The sequence below is a fragment of the Odocoileus virginianus genome, chromosome 8 (genome assembly GCF_023699985.2).
Source record: "Odocoileus virginianus isolate 20LAN1187 ecotype Illinois chromosome 8, Ovbor_1.2, whole genome shotgun sequence".
NCBI classification, from domain to species: domain Eukaryota; kingdom Metazoa; phylum Chordata; class Mammalia; order Artiodactyla; family Cervidae; genus Odocoileus; species Odocoileus virginianus.
In genome coordinates this window covers 16,799,747-16,814,293 of record NC_069681.1, presented here as the reverse complement: position 1 = coordinate 16,814,293, position 14,547 = coordinate 16,799,747, and the positions used below count along the sequence as shown (strand labels likewise).

At 41.8% G+C, this 14,547-nt stretch overlaps 1 protein-coding gene across 1 annotated transcript; it reads left to right on the top strand.

Annotated features, from left to right (window-relative positions):
* Positions 1-677: 677 nt before the first annotated feature.
* Positions 678-14,165, top strand: MED4 (mediator complex subunit 4). Its single transcript, XM_020876519.2, has 7 exons — positions 678-845; positions 6,051-6,117; positions 7,965-8,135; positions 9,473-9,530; positions 10,348-10,434; positions 11,525-11,656; positions 13,479-14,165. The coding sequence occupies exons 1-7, from the start codon at positions 721-723 to the stop codon at positions 13,649-13,651; spliced, it is 813 nt and encodes a 270-aa protein (XP_020732178.1). The 5' UTR covers positions 678-720; the 3' UTR covers positions 13,652-14,165.
* The last annotated feature ends 382 nt before the right edge of the window (positions 14,166-14,547 follow it).

Sequence of the window (14,547 nt, the reverse complement as noted above, 5' to 3'; positions counted from 1 at the left end):
TACTCTTGCCTGGAAAGTTCCATGGACTGAGGAGCCTGGTAGGCTACAGTTCACGGGGTCGCAAAGAGTCAGACACGACTGAGCGACTTCACTTTCACTTTCGAATGCCGAAAATCCGTTGAGCAGAAGCTTCCCATTCCTGCTTGAATAACGTAAAGGCTTAGGAGACTCGGAGTGGGGCAGGACAGAGCGACTAAGCACAGGCTAGCCCACTCTGGCCGCGTTGGCCCGCCGTTCTCTTTTGGCTCTGCCTCCAGGGGATGGAACTGAAGCTGAAACTCCAATACTTTGGCCACCTGATGCGAAGAACTGACTCATTGGAAAAGACCCTGATGCTGGGAAAGACTGAAGGCGGGAGGAGAAGGAGACGACAGAGGGTGAGATGGTTGGATGGCATCACTGACTCAATGGATATGAGTTTGAGTAAAGTCCGGGCGTTGGTGATGGACAGGAAGGCCTGGCGTGCTGCAGTCCATGAGGTCGCAAAGCGTAGGACACGACTGAGCCACTGAACTGAACCAGTGTGAGGGGTGGTGGGGTGGTGGAAGGAGAAGCCCTCACTGACCAGCAGGGGGCGGTGGCGTCCTCAGCGTGTCGCCAGGCGCGCAGGGGGCGCTCTGGCCCGCCGCTCCTCCCCGCCTCGGCGATCCTTCCTTCCGCCGTCGGAGCCCGCCTCTCGTCACCAGTGCGCAGCTGCGTCCACGCTGGTCTGTGGGCAGCATGGCGGCGGCGCCGAGCGGCGAGAAGGAGAAGGAGCGGCCGGGCGGCGGCTTAGGAGCTGCCGGGGGTAACAGCACGCGAGAGCGGCTGCTGTCAGCGCTGGAAGATCTGGAGGTCTTGTCGAGGTGAGGCCGTCGGCCCGAGGCCCTTGCTAGGACTGGGCCGGGAGGCGTGAGTCGGGACCACCGGCCTGCCTTGGGCTGGTTCCCCGGGGCTCGAAGGGAAGGGCCGCGCCCCGGGGGACAGTGCCCGAACCACGTGGAAGTGGGTCTGCAACCTTCAGTGATTCGGGGTCAACAACCCTCTTTGTTGTTCAGTCGCTCACTCGTTTCCGACTCTGCGACCCCGTGGACTGCAGCAGGCCGGGCTTCCCCGTCCTTCGCCATCCCCGGGAGCTTGCTCAGACTCAACGTCCATCTGAATATTGACAGTGACCCTGGATCCCCAGAATATGGGAATCTTAGCGGACGTTAGAGGTCGCCGGGTGTGGGTCCCTTCGTCCACCGACACTCGACAGACGTATAAGGAACTCCCGTGGGTGCTGCGAGCTGGGAGACGGTCCCCAGGGGTGAGACCAGATGCCGACGGCGACGAGGAGCCTGGTGTCAGTGGGGAGAGCCCACTGAGCCAGAGGAACGTCTGTGTCAACAGTGACTGTGGCGCGGCGCCTCCTCAAGGCCTGTCCCCGGTGTAGTGAGATACTGTGTTAGTTTGAGGTGTACAGTGGAGAAGGCACTGGCAACATGCTCCAGTACTCTTGCCTGGTGGGCTACAGTCCATGGGGTCGCAAAGAGTCGGACACAGCTGAACGACTTCTCTTTCTTTCTGTAGTTCCTTTTGGAGAAGGAAATGGCAACCCACTCCAGTGTTCTTCCCTGGAGAATCCCATGGACCGAGGGGCCTGGTGGGCTGCAGTCTATGGGGTTGCAAAGAGTCGGACACGACTAAGCAGCTAACACACACACGCACACGTGTACAGCAGAGTGGTTCAGTTATGTGTGTATATGTATATATATGTCAGTTATCCAGTTCTAGCGCCTACTGTTTGCTTCATGACAGGCCAACAGAGAGATGAATTGTTGGGGCAGGGGAATAGCGACTTTATTCAGAAAGCCAGCAAACCGAGAAGATGGTAGAATTGTGCCCTAAAGAGCCGCCTGTATGAGTTAGAATTCAGGCTGCTTTTATACTAGAAGGGGAGGCAGATGAAATGTTTCCCTCAGCTTCCGGAGGGGAATTACTAATTTCTTCCTCCCTGCAGTCCTTCATGGGTGGGCCTGGTCAGGATGTTTCCTGTGAGCTAAACAAGGTATTTTAGCTTAATGCTTATTACCTGGGAGCCAGGGTTCCCAGAGATGGGACATTTTGTATAATTTAAGCTTAGAGGCAACATGTCTTTAGTGATTTAACTGTTAGAAGAATACCGAGGTTTGTTTTTTACCTATTACTTATCTATTCTTTTTCAGATTGTTTTCTCATATAGGTTATTACAGAGTATTGAGTAGAGTCCCCTATTCTATACACTAGATCCTTGTTGACGATTTGTTTTATATGGAGTAGTGTGTATATGCTAATCCCGACCTCCTGATTTATCCCTCCTACTTCCCACTTTTCCCCTTTGGTAACCCTAAATTTGTTTTCCAAGTCTTGAGTCTGTTTCTGTTTTGTAAATGAGTTCATTTGTTTCATTTTTTTAAGATTCCACATATAAGCCATATCATATGATACTTGTCTTTTTCTGTCCAACTTAGTATGATGATGTCTTGTTCCATCCTTGTTACAAATGGCATTATTTCATTCTGTTTTATGGCTGAGTAATATTCACTCGATATGTGTATCACATCTTCTTTATCCAGTCCTTTGTCATTGACATTTAGGTTGCTTCCATTTCCTCGGCAACTGTAAATAGTGCCGCAGTGAACACTGGGGTGCGTGTATTTGGATTACGGTTTTCTCTGCATATATGCCCAGGAGTGGGATTGCTGCATCGCATGGTAGTTTTATTTTTAGTTTTATTAAAAAATTAACTTATTTGTATTAATAGTTAGGGTGAGCAGGGATCACTCTCTAGTTGTGGTTCACAGGCTTCAGATTGCTGTGGTTCTTGTTGCAGAGCATGGTGAGTTCTCTGCTTATGGGCTCAGGAGTTGTACACGGGTTTAGTTGCCTGTGACATGTAGGATCTTTTAATCCAGTGACCTCTATTACAAATGAATTAGAGATTCAAAGAAGTTAGGTTTATGGATTTAACATCCCATTTGCTGGGATCCTGGCTCAGGATGTGTGACTAGTTAGTGGCTGAATTGAGCTGAGAACTGAGGTGTCCTGTACTGTCATTCACTGCTATTTCCAGTAGACTACTTGTCATGGATTATTAAACTCGAATTTGGTTAAGATGTAGCATCAGGACTGTGTTAGTGTTTCAACTAAGGGCCATAATAATTTGCCTCCAAATTCTGATTCCTATTAATTTGGATCTTTCTGACCCAGGGATCAAAACCTGGTCTCCTGCAATGCAGGCAGATTCTTTACCATCTGAGCCACCAGGGAAATCCAAATAGTTTGTAGTATCAATAGAACTGGCATACTTTTACATATTTCAGGTGTATATCGATGCATAGTTCTAATTTTTAATCATGTTTCCTTCCTTCAAGGGCCTGCTTTTAGCTCTAGGCTAAAAACATGTATGTATGGCTCCAGGGTCTTGAAATGGCTACCTATGATTTATTATAACAATTCCAGCCCAACACCATTGGCTACATTTTCCCACCCTACATTCTCTCCGGTTACTTTGATTCCTGATGAAAATTTATATTGGCACTATGCTACCTGCAGTGTGGGAGATCTGGGTTTGCTCCCTGGGTTGGGAAGATCCCTTGGAGAAGGGAATGGCAACCCACTCCAGTATTCTTGCCTGGAGAATCCCACGGACAGAGGAGCCTGGTGGGCTACAGTCTCTAGGTTGGAAAAGAGTCAGACTCGACTGAGCTACTAACCTAACACACGTGTAGGATCCTAGTTCCCTGACCAGGGATCAGATCCGTGTCCTCTGCATTGGCAGGCAGACTAGACCACCAGGGAAATCCCTTTTTAGTATTTAAGGAGCTTTGATACTGTTCTCCATAGCGGTTATATCAATTTACCTTCCAGCCAACAGTGTAGAAGGGTGCCAGGGTGCTGTTTTAAGTCCTCCAGATATATACAGACATCACCTCCTTAAAATCACACTGTCTTGTAGTGCTATGATTACTTACATTTGCCTGATAAAGGATCCACAGTACAGAAAATCGCAACATCTTTTCCAAGTTGCACAAGAAGAAAGGAGTACAGGACTTGAATCCATGGCCTGATGTCCGTGCCTGAGTTCTCGGTCAGCCAGCTGGACTTCCTTTCTCTACATCTCCCACCATATTCCCCACGCACCCCCACCCCCGCCCCCAGAGACCAGCTTGTATATAGGCCAGTTCTCAACTCCTTCATCTCATTAATGGGATACAGAAATGAGCTAAAATAGTTGGTCGTATTAGCAAGTCCTGTCAGCTCTGCCTCCAAAATATATCCTAGGTCTGGCCACGTTTTCCCATTTCCATTACTAAATCCTCGTGCCTAGGACCTAGTCAAAGCCAGTGTCATTCTTTTGCCTGAGATCCTACAAAGATCACCTAACCTGATTCTCACTCTAGCTCTCTTACAGTCTTGTCTCCAGATAGCTCAGTAATTGTTTAAAAACATAAATCAGGTCCTGTCCTTTTCCTGTTTAAAATGATTTAGTAACTTCTCTTTGCGCTTAGAGTGAAATACTAATCCTTTAACCTGACCTACAAGGCCCTGCACCAGCAGGCCCCAACCTTTTTGGCACCAGGGACAGGGTGGGAAAGGAGAGGGGTATGGTTTCGGGATAACTCGAGTGCGTTACATGTATTGTGCATTTTATTTTCCATTTGGTGGTGATCTCAGGAGATTCCTCACGGGCTTGGGCACCCCTGCCCCACACAGGGCAGCCCCCGCTCCCCCCCTCCCCGCCTTGCGTCTTCGCTTTGGGTCCTCCTCGCTGGTACCTGCTGTGCGTTTCCTGCAGCGCGTCTGTGGGCTGATGAACTGGCTGTGTTTGACCAAGCATTCTTTCCCCCCACACCTGCTGGCTGGCTTCTCTTGTTTAGTTCCTGCTTTACTCTAAAGATAACCCTGTAGAGAAACCTCTCCTGACCACACAGTGTAAGCAGCCAGACTACCTCACTGACACTTTCTGGTATAACACTCCACTTAATTTTCTTCCTAATCCTTGTCAACTCTGGTTTTATTTATATATTTTCTTCTGTATTAGAATTTAATTCACTTTTATAACTCAATCATCTAGAAAGTGCCTGACCCATAACAGGCACTCAAGAAATACTTGAATGTATGAAGACTTTTCACCGCCTTGTCCACTTTTTTCATTAATTAGCTTTAATTAATTCATATGTAATGGTGTATGGGAGGTAGGTAGTAGTGGGGAATGCTGAGTCCAGTTTGAAGTTAATGTATAGAAAATGCCTGCTGTACATTTCCTCCCAATCATTCTACTATTTTTCATATAGGAAAGTTAACATATCTAACAGAGAAGCATTCTAGAATGTATGATTTATTATGTGTAAGAATCCCTCTTAGTTGATACCTGTTTGGTTAATTAAAGAATGTGCAGGCCAGAAGTTCTCCGTCACAAGTACTGTGTTCTGCCTTTGTCATGGGAAAGCAGCTTTTGGCAATATATAAATGAAGAGGCGTGGCTCTTTCTAAAATATTTCCTTACCTAAACCACAGATGGGCTGGATTTGTAGACCCCTAATGGAGTGGGAGTTTTTCTTGCATAAACCACCGGTAATTCATCATCTGTGTTTTCTCCTTCAATGTCTTTAAAGTGAAATGAGCCCTTGGCCACTCATCAGGCAGTCTTAGGGCAGGCTCTTGTTGAGTTTTTATGATCTGACTTCTCTTGGTTCGGTACAGTGTTCCTTTGTAACACCTCTGTTGAGTATTTCCGAGCTTAGGTTTTTATAGAAATAGTTCTTCCTATTCACAGTCATACTTCATTTGTGTTTATATACTCCATATTGATTTATATAATTATAGTAATAGTAAAACTTGAATAAATGGGGCTGGTCATGAACACAGCTGAGTCTTGCTGAGGATGCACTGTGCTGCTGAGAGCTGAAGTCCAGTCAGAGCGCCTGTGGGGCAGGAGCTGAGTCAGCTTGCTGTGAGGACCGTCAGTCCCTCAGATCACTTGGATGGAGGTCAGATAAGAGAGCCTCTATTGTGTTTACTTTGCAGACTTTGTTTTTGTTTTATAGAGAACTTATAGAAATGCTGGCAATTTCAAGAAACCAAAAATTGCTACAGTCTGGAGAGGAGAACCAGGTAAGTGGTTTCTTTTTGGATGAAAAACAAAAAACCTCCATCATTTCTTCAGTTTCCTGTTTATGTTTATTTTGTGTGAGAACAGGAAGATCAGACTATTAAGTTATTAATTGCAGTTTTTAAATTGATATTTTTTGCATCATTTAGGTGAGATATAATTGACATATGTCATATTTAATACATTAATATATGTAATATCTTATATTTAATTATACTTAATAAATAATATATTTGATACAAAATATAATACATATATTTGATACATTAAACTGGATTAGTTTAATATGTGTATCATGATGATGTGATATATGTGCAAATTGCAAAATGATTACCATTATAAGTTTAGTTAACATGCGAGATCTTAGTTCCCTGACTAGGGATCCAGCCTGCACCTTCTGCAGTGGAAGTACAGAGTCTTAACCAATGGATGGCCAGGGAAGTCTTTTTTATGATAAGAACTTTTAAGAAAATTGCAAAGAAGGTGGAGGTGGCACCTTTTCATGTACCTGTTGGCAATTTGTATGTGTTTGGAAAAATGTCTGTTGCATTCTGCACATTTTTTAAAGAACTTTTATGTTGCTAAGATGTACTCTTTGCAACTTTCAGATTTATAGTACTGTATTCTTTATTATAGTCACCATGCTGTATGTTACATTTCCAGAATTTACTTGTCTGATAACTGGAAATTTGTACCTTTTGGCCACCTTCACCCATTTTACTCCCTTCCCTCTGGCCTCTGTCAGCCACCAACCTGAGCTCTTTTCCCGTGTGTTTGGCTTTTTTAACATTTCTTGGATAACTGAGATCATACCATGTCTTTCTGTCTGACTTTACTTCCTTTAATGTGATGTTGTTATCCCAAATGTCAAGATTTCCTTTTTGTGGATGAATGATACTTTGTGTGGATGTGCATGTGTATAGATCTATATCACAGTTTCTTTTTCCATTCATCCATTCATGGACACTTAGATTACTTCCATGTATTGCCTATTGTGAATAATGCTGCAGTGAACATATGAGTGCAGATATCTTTTTGCAAGTAGTGATTTCATTTCTTTTGGATAAATACCCAGAAATAGAATTGCTGGATCATATGGTGGTTCTTTTTTTTTTTTTTTAAACTTTTTAAGTATCCTCCACATTTATGGAATGTTTTCTGCAGTAGTTAACACTAATTTAGATTCCTGCCAGCCGTGTACTAAGGGTTCCTCTTTCTCCACATCCTTGCCAACACTTGTTATCTTTTGTCTTTCTGATGATAGCACCTAGCTGGTGCAAGGTAATATCCAGTTGTGGTTTTGATTTGCATTTCCCTGATGATTAGGGATACTGGGTGCCTTTTATTCTGGTTTTGTTCATTTGTGTACATTTGAAGAAATGTCCATTCAGTTCCCGGTGTCAACTGACATACATACATGCTTAGTTGCTCAGTTGTGTCTGACTCTTGCAACCCCATGGACAACCTGCCAGGCTCCTCGGTCCATGGGATTTTCCAGGCAAGAATACTGGAGTGGGTTGCCAGGGCTGTCAACTAAAATCATCTCAAATAAATTTTGCCTTTCCTGAGAAATGAATAAGTCTGCTCATTTTGGCATATTGCTAGTTCTGAAAGATTTATTTTGTATGAAAGAATAGCATATACTTAGAAAAAGTAGAAAATCTTGATTAATCTCTTTTCTAAAATAATCATGATAGGCTATTTTTATTTCTAATAATGATTAGAAAATAATACTTTGAAGGTGTTAAAATTTTGAGGACTAGCCAGTTCACCTGAGGTTTCTTTGTTTCATTGGAAAGGTAGTTCTTCAGTGTTCTGTTATCTGTTTTAACCAACTATTATCTCACAGGTCCTGGAGTTGTTAATTCACAGAGATGGGGAATTTCAGGAACTAATGAAATTGGCACTTAATCAGGGAAAAATCCATCATGAAATGCAAGTTTTAGAAAAAGAAGTAGAAAAGAGGGACAGTGATATTCAGCAACTACAAAAGCAGCTAAAGGAAGCAGAACAGATACTGGTAAGCTGATAGAGGCTGGTTCTTAATGTAAAAAGGGATATTATTTACTCTGTTTACAAAAAATAAACCTATTTGGCAGAAAACTTGAATTTCCAGGTCTAAAATCTAACCAAACTTGTCAGTTTCATTAGATGAAAGACCACTTTTTAATTATTGTTTTCAGATACTCTGCATTTCTTTAGAACCATATTTTCATTATTTAAAGATTTCACAAGATTGAATTCACAGAAATGTGACATTTTACTTTTATCCTGTCCTGATATGTTCAGTTTTAGAAATATTTTTTGCAGTCAGTAAAAAAATTTTATACCAATTTTATAAATTGATTAAAATGTACATTAATTTATGTCATCTTCCATCTTAAATGAGGTGGGATTTGGATATATGTCAAGGACTCTTAGTTTTTCCTTTCTTGTTCTTGGCTATTATTTCAAAGAGACAATTGAGCAACGCAATTGTTACGTGGTGGTATTGCAGGAGGAGCTGAGTTTGATTCTCACCTGGACCAGACTTTGCAGGCTTTTCTTTAAAGACAGTGAATCTGAGGGCTATAAAAAGAATAAGTCTTATGAGTTAGGTAACGGCAACTGACAGTTTTACTAGTGTGCCAGACCCTGGTGCACTAGTGTATTAGCTTAATCTTAACAGTTTTATGAGGTCAGTACCATTTTTCTATTTTTACAGATGAAACCATGACTTTAAATGAATACCTGTTTTGCCCAAGAGGGTAAAAGTAGAGAGATGGAATTTAAACCTAGATCTCTCTGACTGCCTACTTTTACCCACTGTGTTATGGCCGAGTTTGCATATGCTAGGGTCAGCTTCATTTTACCCTGAGTTTGTCTTTGCCCAGGGTGGGTACGTGGAGGAGTTCATTGTAATATAGTCATTACGCATTGATAATATATAAATGAATGACACCATCAATCCACAAACTTATGTTGTAAACTAGAAAAAAATAGTTTTGGTATTTTATCCTTGAACCAGTTGTAAGGATTGTTTTGGGAGTAGTACCTGGTCGGTTTTCTACATTCTTTTGATAGAAAACATGAAGCAAAAATGGTAGCAAACAATCCAATTTATGTTTTTTTTCCAATAACTAATTTGTGAATGGAGGTTAACTCATAAATACATAAATGTGTTTTTTTCTCATTGATTATAGCTGACGTCATTGATGCCCAAGTGGCATTTCAGAATATTACAAGTAAATTGAGGGGGTTTCCAAGTTTTATATATTGTTTCTATGGGATAAATGATTTTGTGAATTAGGCCAAAAACTGGGACTTGGTATAGTTGTGAATAATCTGTATTTCTTTTTAAAATGTTGTTTAAATTAGGCAACAGCTGTTTACCAAGCAAAAGAAAAACTCAAGTCAATAGAAAAAGCAAGAAAAGGTTAGTAATGTGGGAACATTAAATGACTTTCTGAAAGATTCAAGTTTTGGTTTCAAGAAACTGATGAGAGTAGTATTGGTAATGGTGTCATGCTATTAAAAAGTTGCCAATGAATTTTCACTGTGAAGTGTCTGCCATGTTACAGCCCTGTGCTGGGTGTTAGGGGGGTGTCACGTTGTTTTTCAGGTTACAAAATGAGATCAAGAAGTTGTGGCTGTTACTTAAATGTGTAATAAAGACAATGGGTTTTTTACATTGTTGGGAGAGAATATGGGCTGGAAGCAATGTGATTTGTGGTGGACCTTAAAAGATGGGATGGAGGATGAAAGAGCATGCAGTGGACAACTCGAATAGGACCAGAACACCATGAGGTCAGACTCAGGAAGGCTATGGGATGTGTGCACGTTCAGTGGTGCTGGCAGACGCTTAGTCTGCCTTCTCGTCCTATCCTGCTTCTCTCATTAAACGGCTTCCATTTTGGATCTTTTAGTTTGGATACTAAAAGTCAGAATTGTAATGAAAACCTTGGTTACTTGCTTTTCATGATTTGTAGGTATGATTTACATCTAAATTCCCTCTTTTTCTATTTTAGATTAACTGCTGTTAATGTTTGGTGTGGGTTCTTCCAGATTTTTCTTAGATGTGTAATATATATGTGACAATACATAAAACCAGGTCATGCTATACGCATTAACTACTTACATGCACTTTTTTTAACCTAATGAATATAAGTATGAAGTGTAACTGTGACATATGCACTCACAAACTTGTATGTTAGTAGACTGAAATATTGAAACTCTCCTCTTGACTCTCTTAGGTGCTATTTCCTCTGAAGAAATAATTAAGTATGCACATAGGATTAGTGCAAGTAATGCTGTGTGTGCCCCACTGACCTGGGTCCCAGGTAAAAATAATTCTCTTTCTACTAGATGTATGTGGTTTTCACAATTCGTGGGTAACTATACATAAAAAGAGGAAAAAAGATTTAAATATAAAATGTATGTATTTTAAGGTACAAGGTAATATGTGATGATTCTAAAGCTGTATTATTTATGTACCTGGAAAACCCTGGCTGGCCAGAAGCCAGCTTTGTTGAGGGATTTCTACAAGGGCTGCAGCCTGAGAAGCAGACAGTCCCAACTCTCAGGGTATAAAGATGAAGCACTGGACGCCAGGCAGCAGGTGCGCGGGACTGCAGAAAGCTGGAGTAATTAAGGAACAGCAGAAAGAGAGGCTGCAGCATGTGTTGACAGCAGATAAAACACTTACAAGCCAGAGACCTCAGGTAGAGCTGCAGCCTTTTGGGAGAATGGGAAGTAGTTAATTTTAGTCATTCCTGGCAGTGGTATTTTGCCATACCTTGAAACATTAAGGGTAGCTGCAGTTTTGGAGGGTAAGTAATTTAGAGTTGGTGAGAAAATACACCAGTATTTGTCCAAATCTGGCCAACTTTTCATCAACCCAAAACTAAACAGTGTGCTTTCATGTTTGGAAATGAACATCATTGGCTTCTGATTCTCCACCTGAAAGTTATAGGAATTAGTCTTTTTTGCTGTACTGTGTGGCATGTAGGATCTTACTTCCCTGACCAGGGATCGAACCTGAGGCCCCTGCAGTGAAAGCTCAGAGTCTTAATCAGTGCACTGCCAGGGAATTCCCCAGGAATTAGTCTTTAAATGACATGATTAAAGAGATTGATTAGGAAAAGGTTTTAATTTAGAGGAATCAGGATTATAATTTTGTCATTTGGAATGGTTGCTGAAATAACAGTTTTCATATAGTGTTATTGTGAAGATCTAAAGAAGATATAAAAATACATGTAATTAAAATTTTAACATGTTCTTAATAGCAATTGATAAGATGACTTTAATATTCCAAAATTTAAAATGTGGCTTGAGTTTTTCAAAGTGAACCAAGGAAAATCAATATTTCAAAGAAGGTATTTAAGCATATTTCCATATGTGATTGAATTAAAAGCAGGCTCTATTTTTTAGGGGACCCACGGAGACCATACCCAACTGATTTGGAGATGAGAAGTGGATTACTGGGTCAGATGAACAATCCTTCCACTAATGGAGTAAATGGTCATCTCCCAGGGGACGCACTTGCAGCGGGCAGACTGCCAGGTATGTGTTAATCAGAATAGTACTTCCAGATAAAGGCCTTTTTTCAGAGATGATGATGAAGACAAAGATCTGGCTGTTGAACAAGTTTGAGGGTCTGGACCCATCTTACTTCAGTTGCTAGAGTTAGTTAACTTTACCAGTTTATCCTGCTCTCTGCTTCCTCTTGTTTAAGACTGTTCTAGATGGAGGCTATGAAATTAGAATGTATGTGATGTGAAAGTCCCTCAGGCGTGTCCGACTCTTTGTGACCCCACGGACTAGAGAGTCCATGGAATTCTCCAGGCCAGAGTACTGGAGTGGGTAGCCTTTCCCTTCTCCAGGGGATCTTCCCAACCCAGGGATTGAACCCAGGTCTCCCGCATTGCAGGCGGATTCTTTACCAGCTGAGCCTTAAGGGAAGCCCCATGAAATTAGAATAAAGTGATATTGTGCCATTTTCCTCAGGCATTAGGCCTCTCATTAACTTAAGCTTCAGACATAGTTTTTTTAAAATGAACCATACGTTATAAACAGAGTAAGATGTATTCAGTTTAAGGATACCACGTGAACATACTTATTAAAAACCCCCAAATTAACTAAGTGAATAACAAAGCCTCTAGTGGACTTTTTACTAACTAGAGTATGTTTTTTATGAGAGCTCATTCTGAACTTCAGCCCCCTCAGGCTTGTCTCGTTACGGAGCACAGAGCGGCCTCAGCACTGGTGCCGCACAGGCCCAGCTGCCCCGCAGCATGTGGAATCCCAGTTCCTGGACCGGGGGTTGAACCCTCCCTACTAGTAGGCATTGGCAGGCAGAGTCCTAGCCACTGGGACGCCCCAGCCTGTATTTTTACAGGGCTAAAAATGTACTCTAATGCTTTTTTAACGTTTCGTTGTCAGGCTGTCCCTGTGTTACTAAAAATGCTTTTGTGAACATTGTTAACTAAGACAAACTGGGAGTTCACTGTGCATTAGTTTCCCTTACTATCACCTCATTTTTCTCATTGTGATTGTACCATATCATATGTCAGACAGTCCCAGCAGAAGGCTGAAACTACACCATCCCATCCAACTGGGATGCCGCTGACGTCCTGCCCACCAGCCAGGCACCACAGGAGGGAACGCAGGCCCCAGCAGGGGAAGAAGCCTGTTCCTCCTATGGGCTTCCCTCGTAGCTTAGTCAGTAGAGTCTACCTGCAACGCAGGAGACCTGGGTTCCATCCCTGGGTCGGGAGGATCCCCTGGAGAAGGAAATGGCAACCCACTCCAATACTCTGGCCGGAGAATCCCATGGACAGAGGAGCCTGGAGGCCTGCAGTCCACGGGGTCGCAAGAGGTGGACACAGCTCTGGTGACTACACCGCCGCCTCCTGTGGAGTCCCGGCAGCGCCCCCTGTGGGCAGAGCTGAGCACTGTGGCTGCTGGCCAAGGACGGTGTTCAGGGCCCAGGGCGGCGTGGGGGCTTAGAGGCAGCTTGAACTGGAATACTTAGCACAGTACACATTAGCTATTTATAATGTCTATAGAGAGAATGTATAGAAAGTACTATACAGGACCTATTGCATATTGTTAGTATATGTGCATAATATATATTGATGAGACATTTGATTTGAAATCGTGACCGTCTTGAATGGTGACTGTAGGAAAGTATGATTTAAAAAAATAAATCATAGATTCTAGTTACTAAAACATCATATTTTTCCTTGATAAGTTTGATCATTAATTTGAACAGATGTATATTTTGATTTCTAACCTTTAAAAAATATTTTTTCAAAGTATTTGCATGAAGGAAAGAAGTAAATGAATTACTGGTAGAAATGTTCTCATGTGTGCCTCTCTCCAGATGTCCTTGCTCCACAGTATCCCTGGCAGTCAAGTGACATGGCGATGAACATGTTGCCCCCAAACCACAGTCATGACTTTCTGCTGGAACCTCCAGGGCACAACAAAGAAAACGAGGACGATGTAGAGGTTATGTCAACGGACTCCTCAAGCAGCAGCAGTGACTCTGATTAGAAACCGTAAGACGAAAAGCACACAGAACTGAATACTATAGAAATCTGTTTCTTAAATGGCCAATGTGGAAAGCTAGCCAGGTGATGTTGGCTGTAGAATTGTTCTGCCCATTAAAAATCATAGTGGACTTTTTTTTTTTAAAGCCAAAGTTAGGTTTCAGTTCTAAACCACTAGGTTAATACTTAAAGAAAAATCACACTTTACTGTTGGGGCAAAGCTTTTTCAGTTCAATGCTGTCTTACCTTGTTCTGTTCCAATTGTGTTGGACTTGTGCATAGTACTGGAAATAAGATTTGAGGGAAATGACCCATGTACCTATCATTAGTAGGCCTCCTGCAGTTATTTAGAAAAGCGTAAACAAGAGCAGCCGATCACTCAGTGTGCATTATATAACAGAAACCCTCATCTGAAAGTAAAGGCTATTACTTTTGAAGAGGAGAAATCATCTCAGTTTATACTCTTTGTAATTATTGTATTTTTTGTAAATAAACTTATTTTTGTTTGTTTTCTTGTATGTTTTTAAAAAATTTTAAATGTACTTTCAGTGTAGGTAAGATATTTCTGTAAATCCGGTTGCATTTTGTACATACTTTAGAATCTGGAGGATGAACAAACCTGATGCAGTACATACATCTGAACTAGTAATCCCAACTTTGGTAGGTTTCTCAAAGGCATAGACTGCCATTCTTAGAAGAAACAAAATGAAGTAGGTTTTTTTTTTTTTTTAATTGACAACTCACCATAGAAATGTCGTAACAAACATAAATTGTAGGAAGGGTTTTAGAATGGAAAACACTCCCTAGGCTTCACCTTCTCTCTTACTGCAGCTCCTAGAATCACTTTTAATTTTTTTCTGGTGGTTAACCTCCTTGTTTAAATAATACTTGTATACAGCT

Bases quoted from the DNA above. Each gene is read 5' to 3' on its own strand.
- MED4 (XM_020876519.2), top strand. From the start codon at position 721: ATGGCGGCGGCGCCGAGCGGCGAGAAGGAGAAGGAGCGGCCGGGCGGC. The intron at 8,136-9,472 runs GTAAGCTGATAG...TGTTTAAATTAG, and splicing joins AGGAAGCAGAACAGATACTG to GCAACAGCTGTTTACCAAGC. The intron at 9,531-10,347 runs GTTAGTAATGTG...TGACTCTCTTAG, and splicing joins AATAGAAAAAGCAAGAAAAG to GTGCTATTTCCTCTGAAGAA.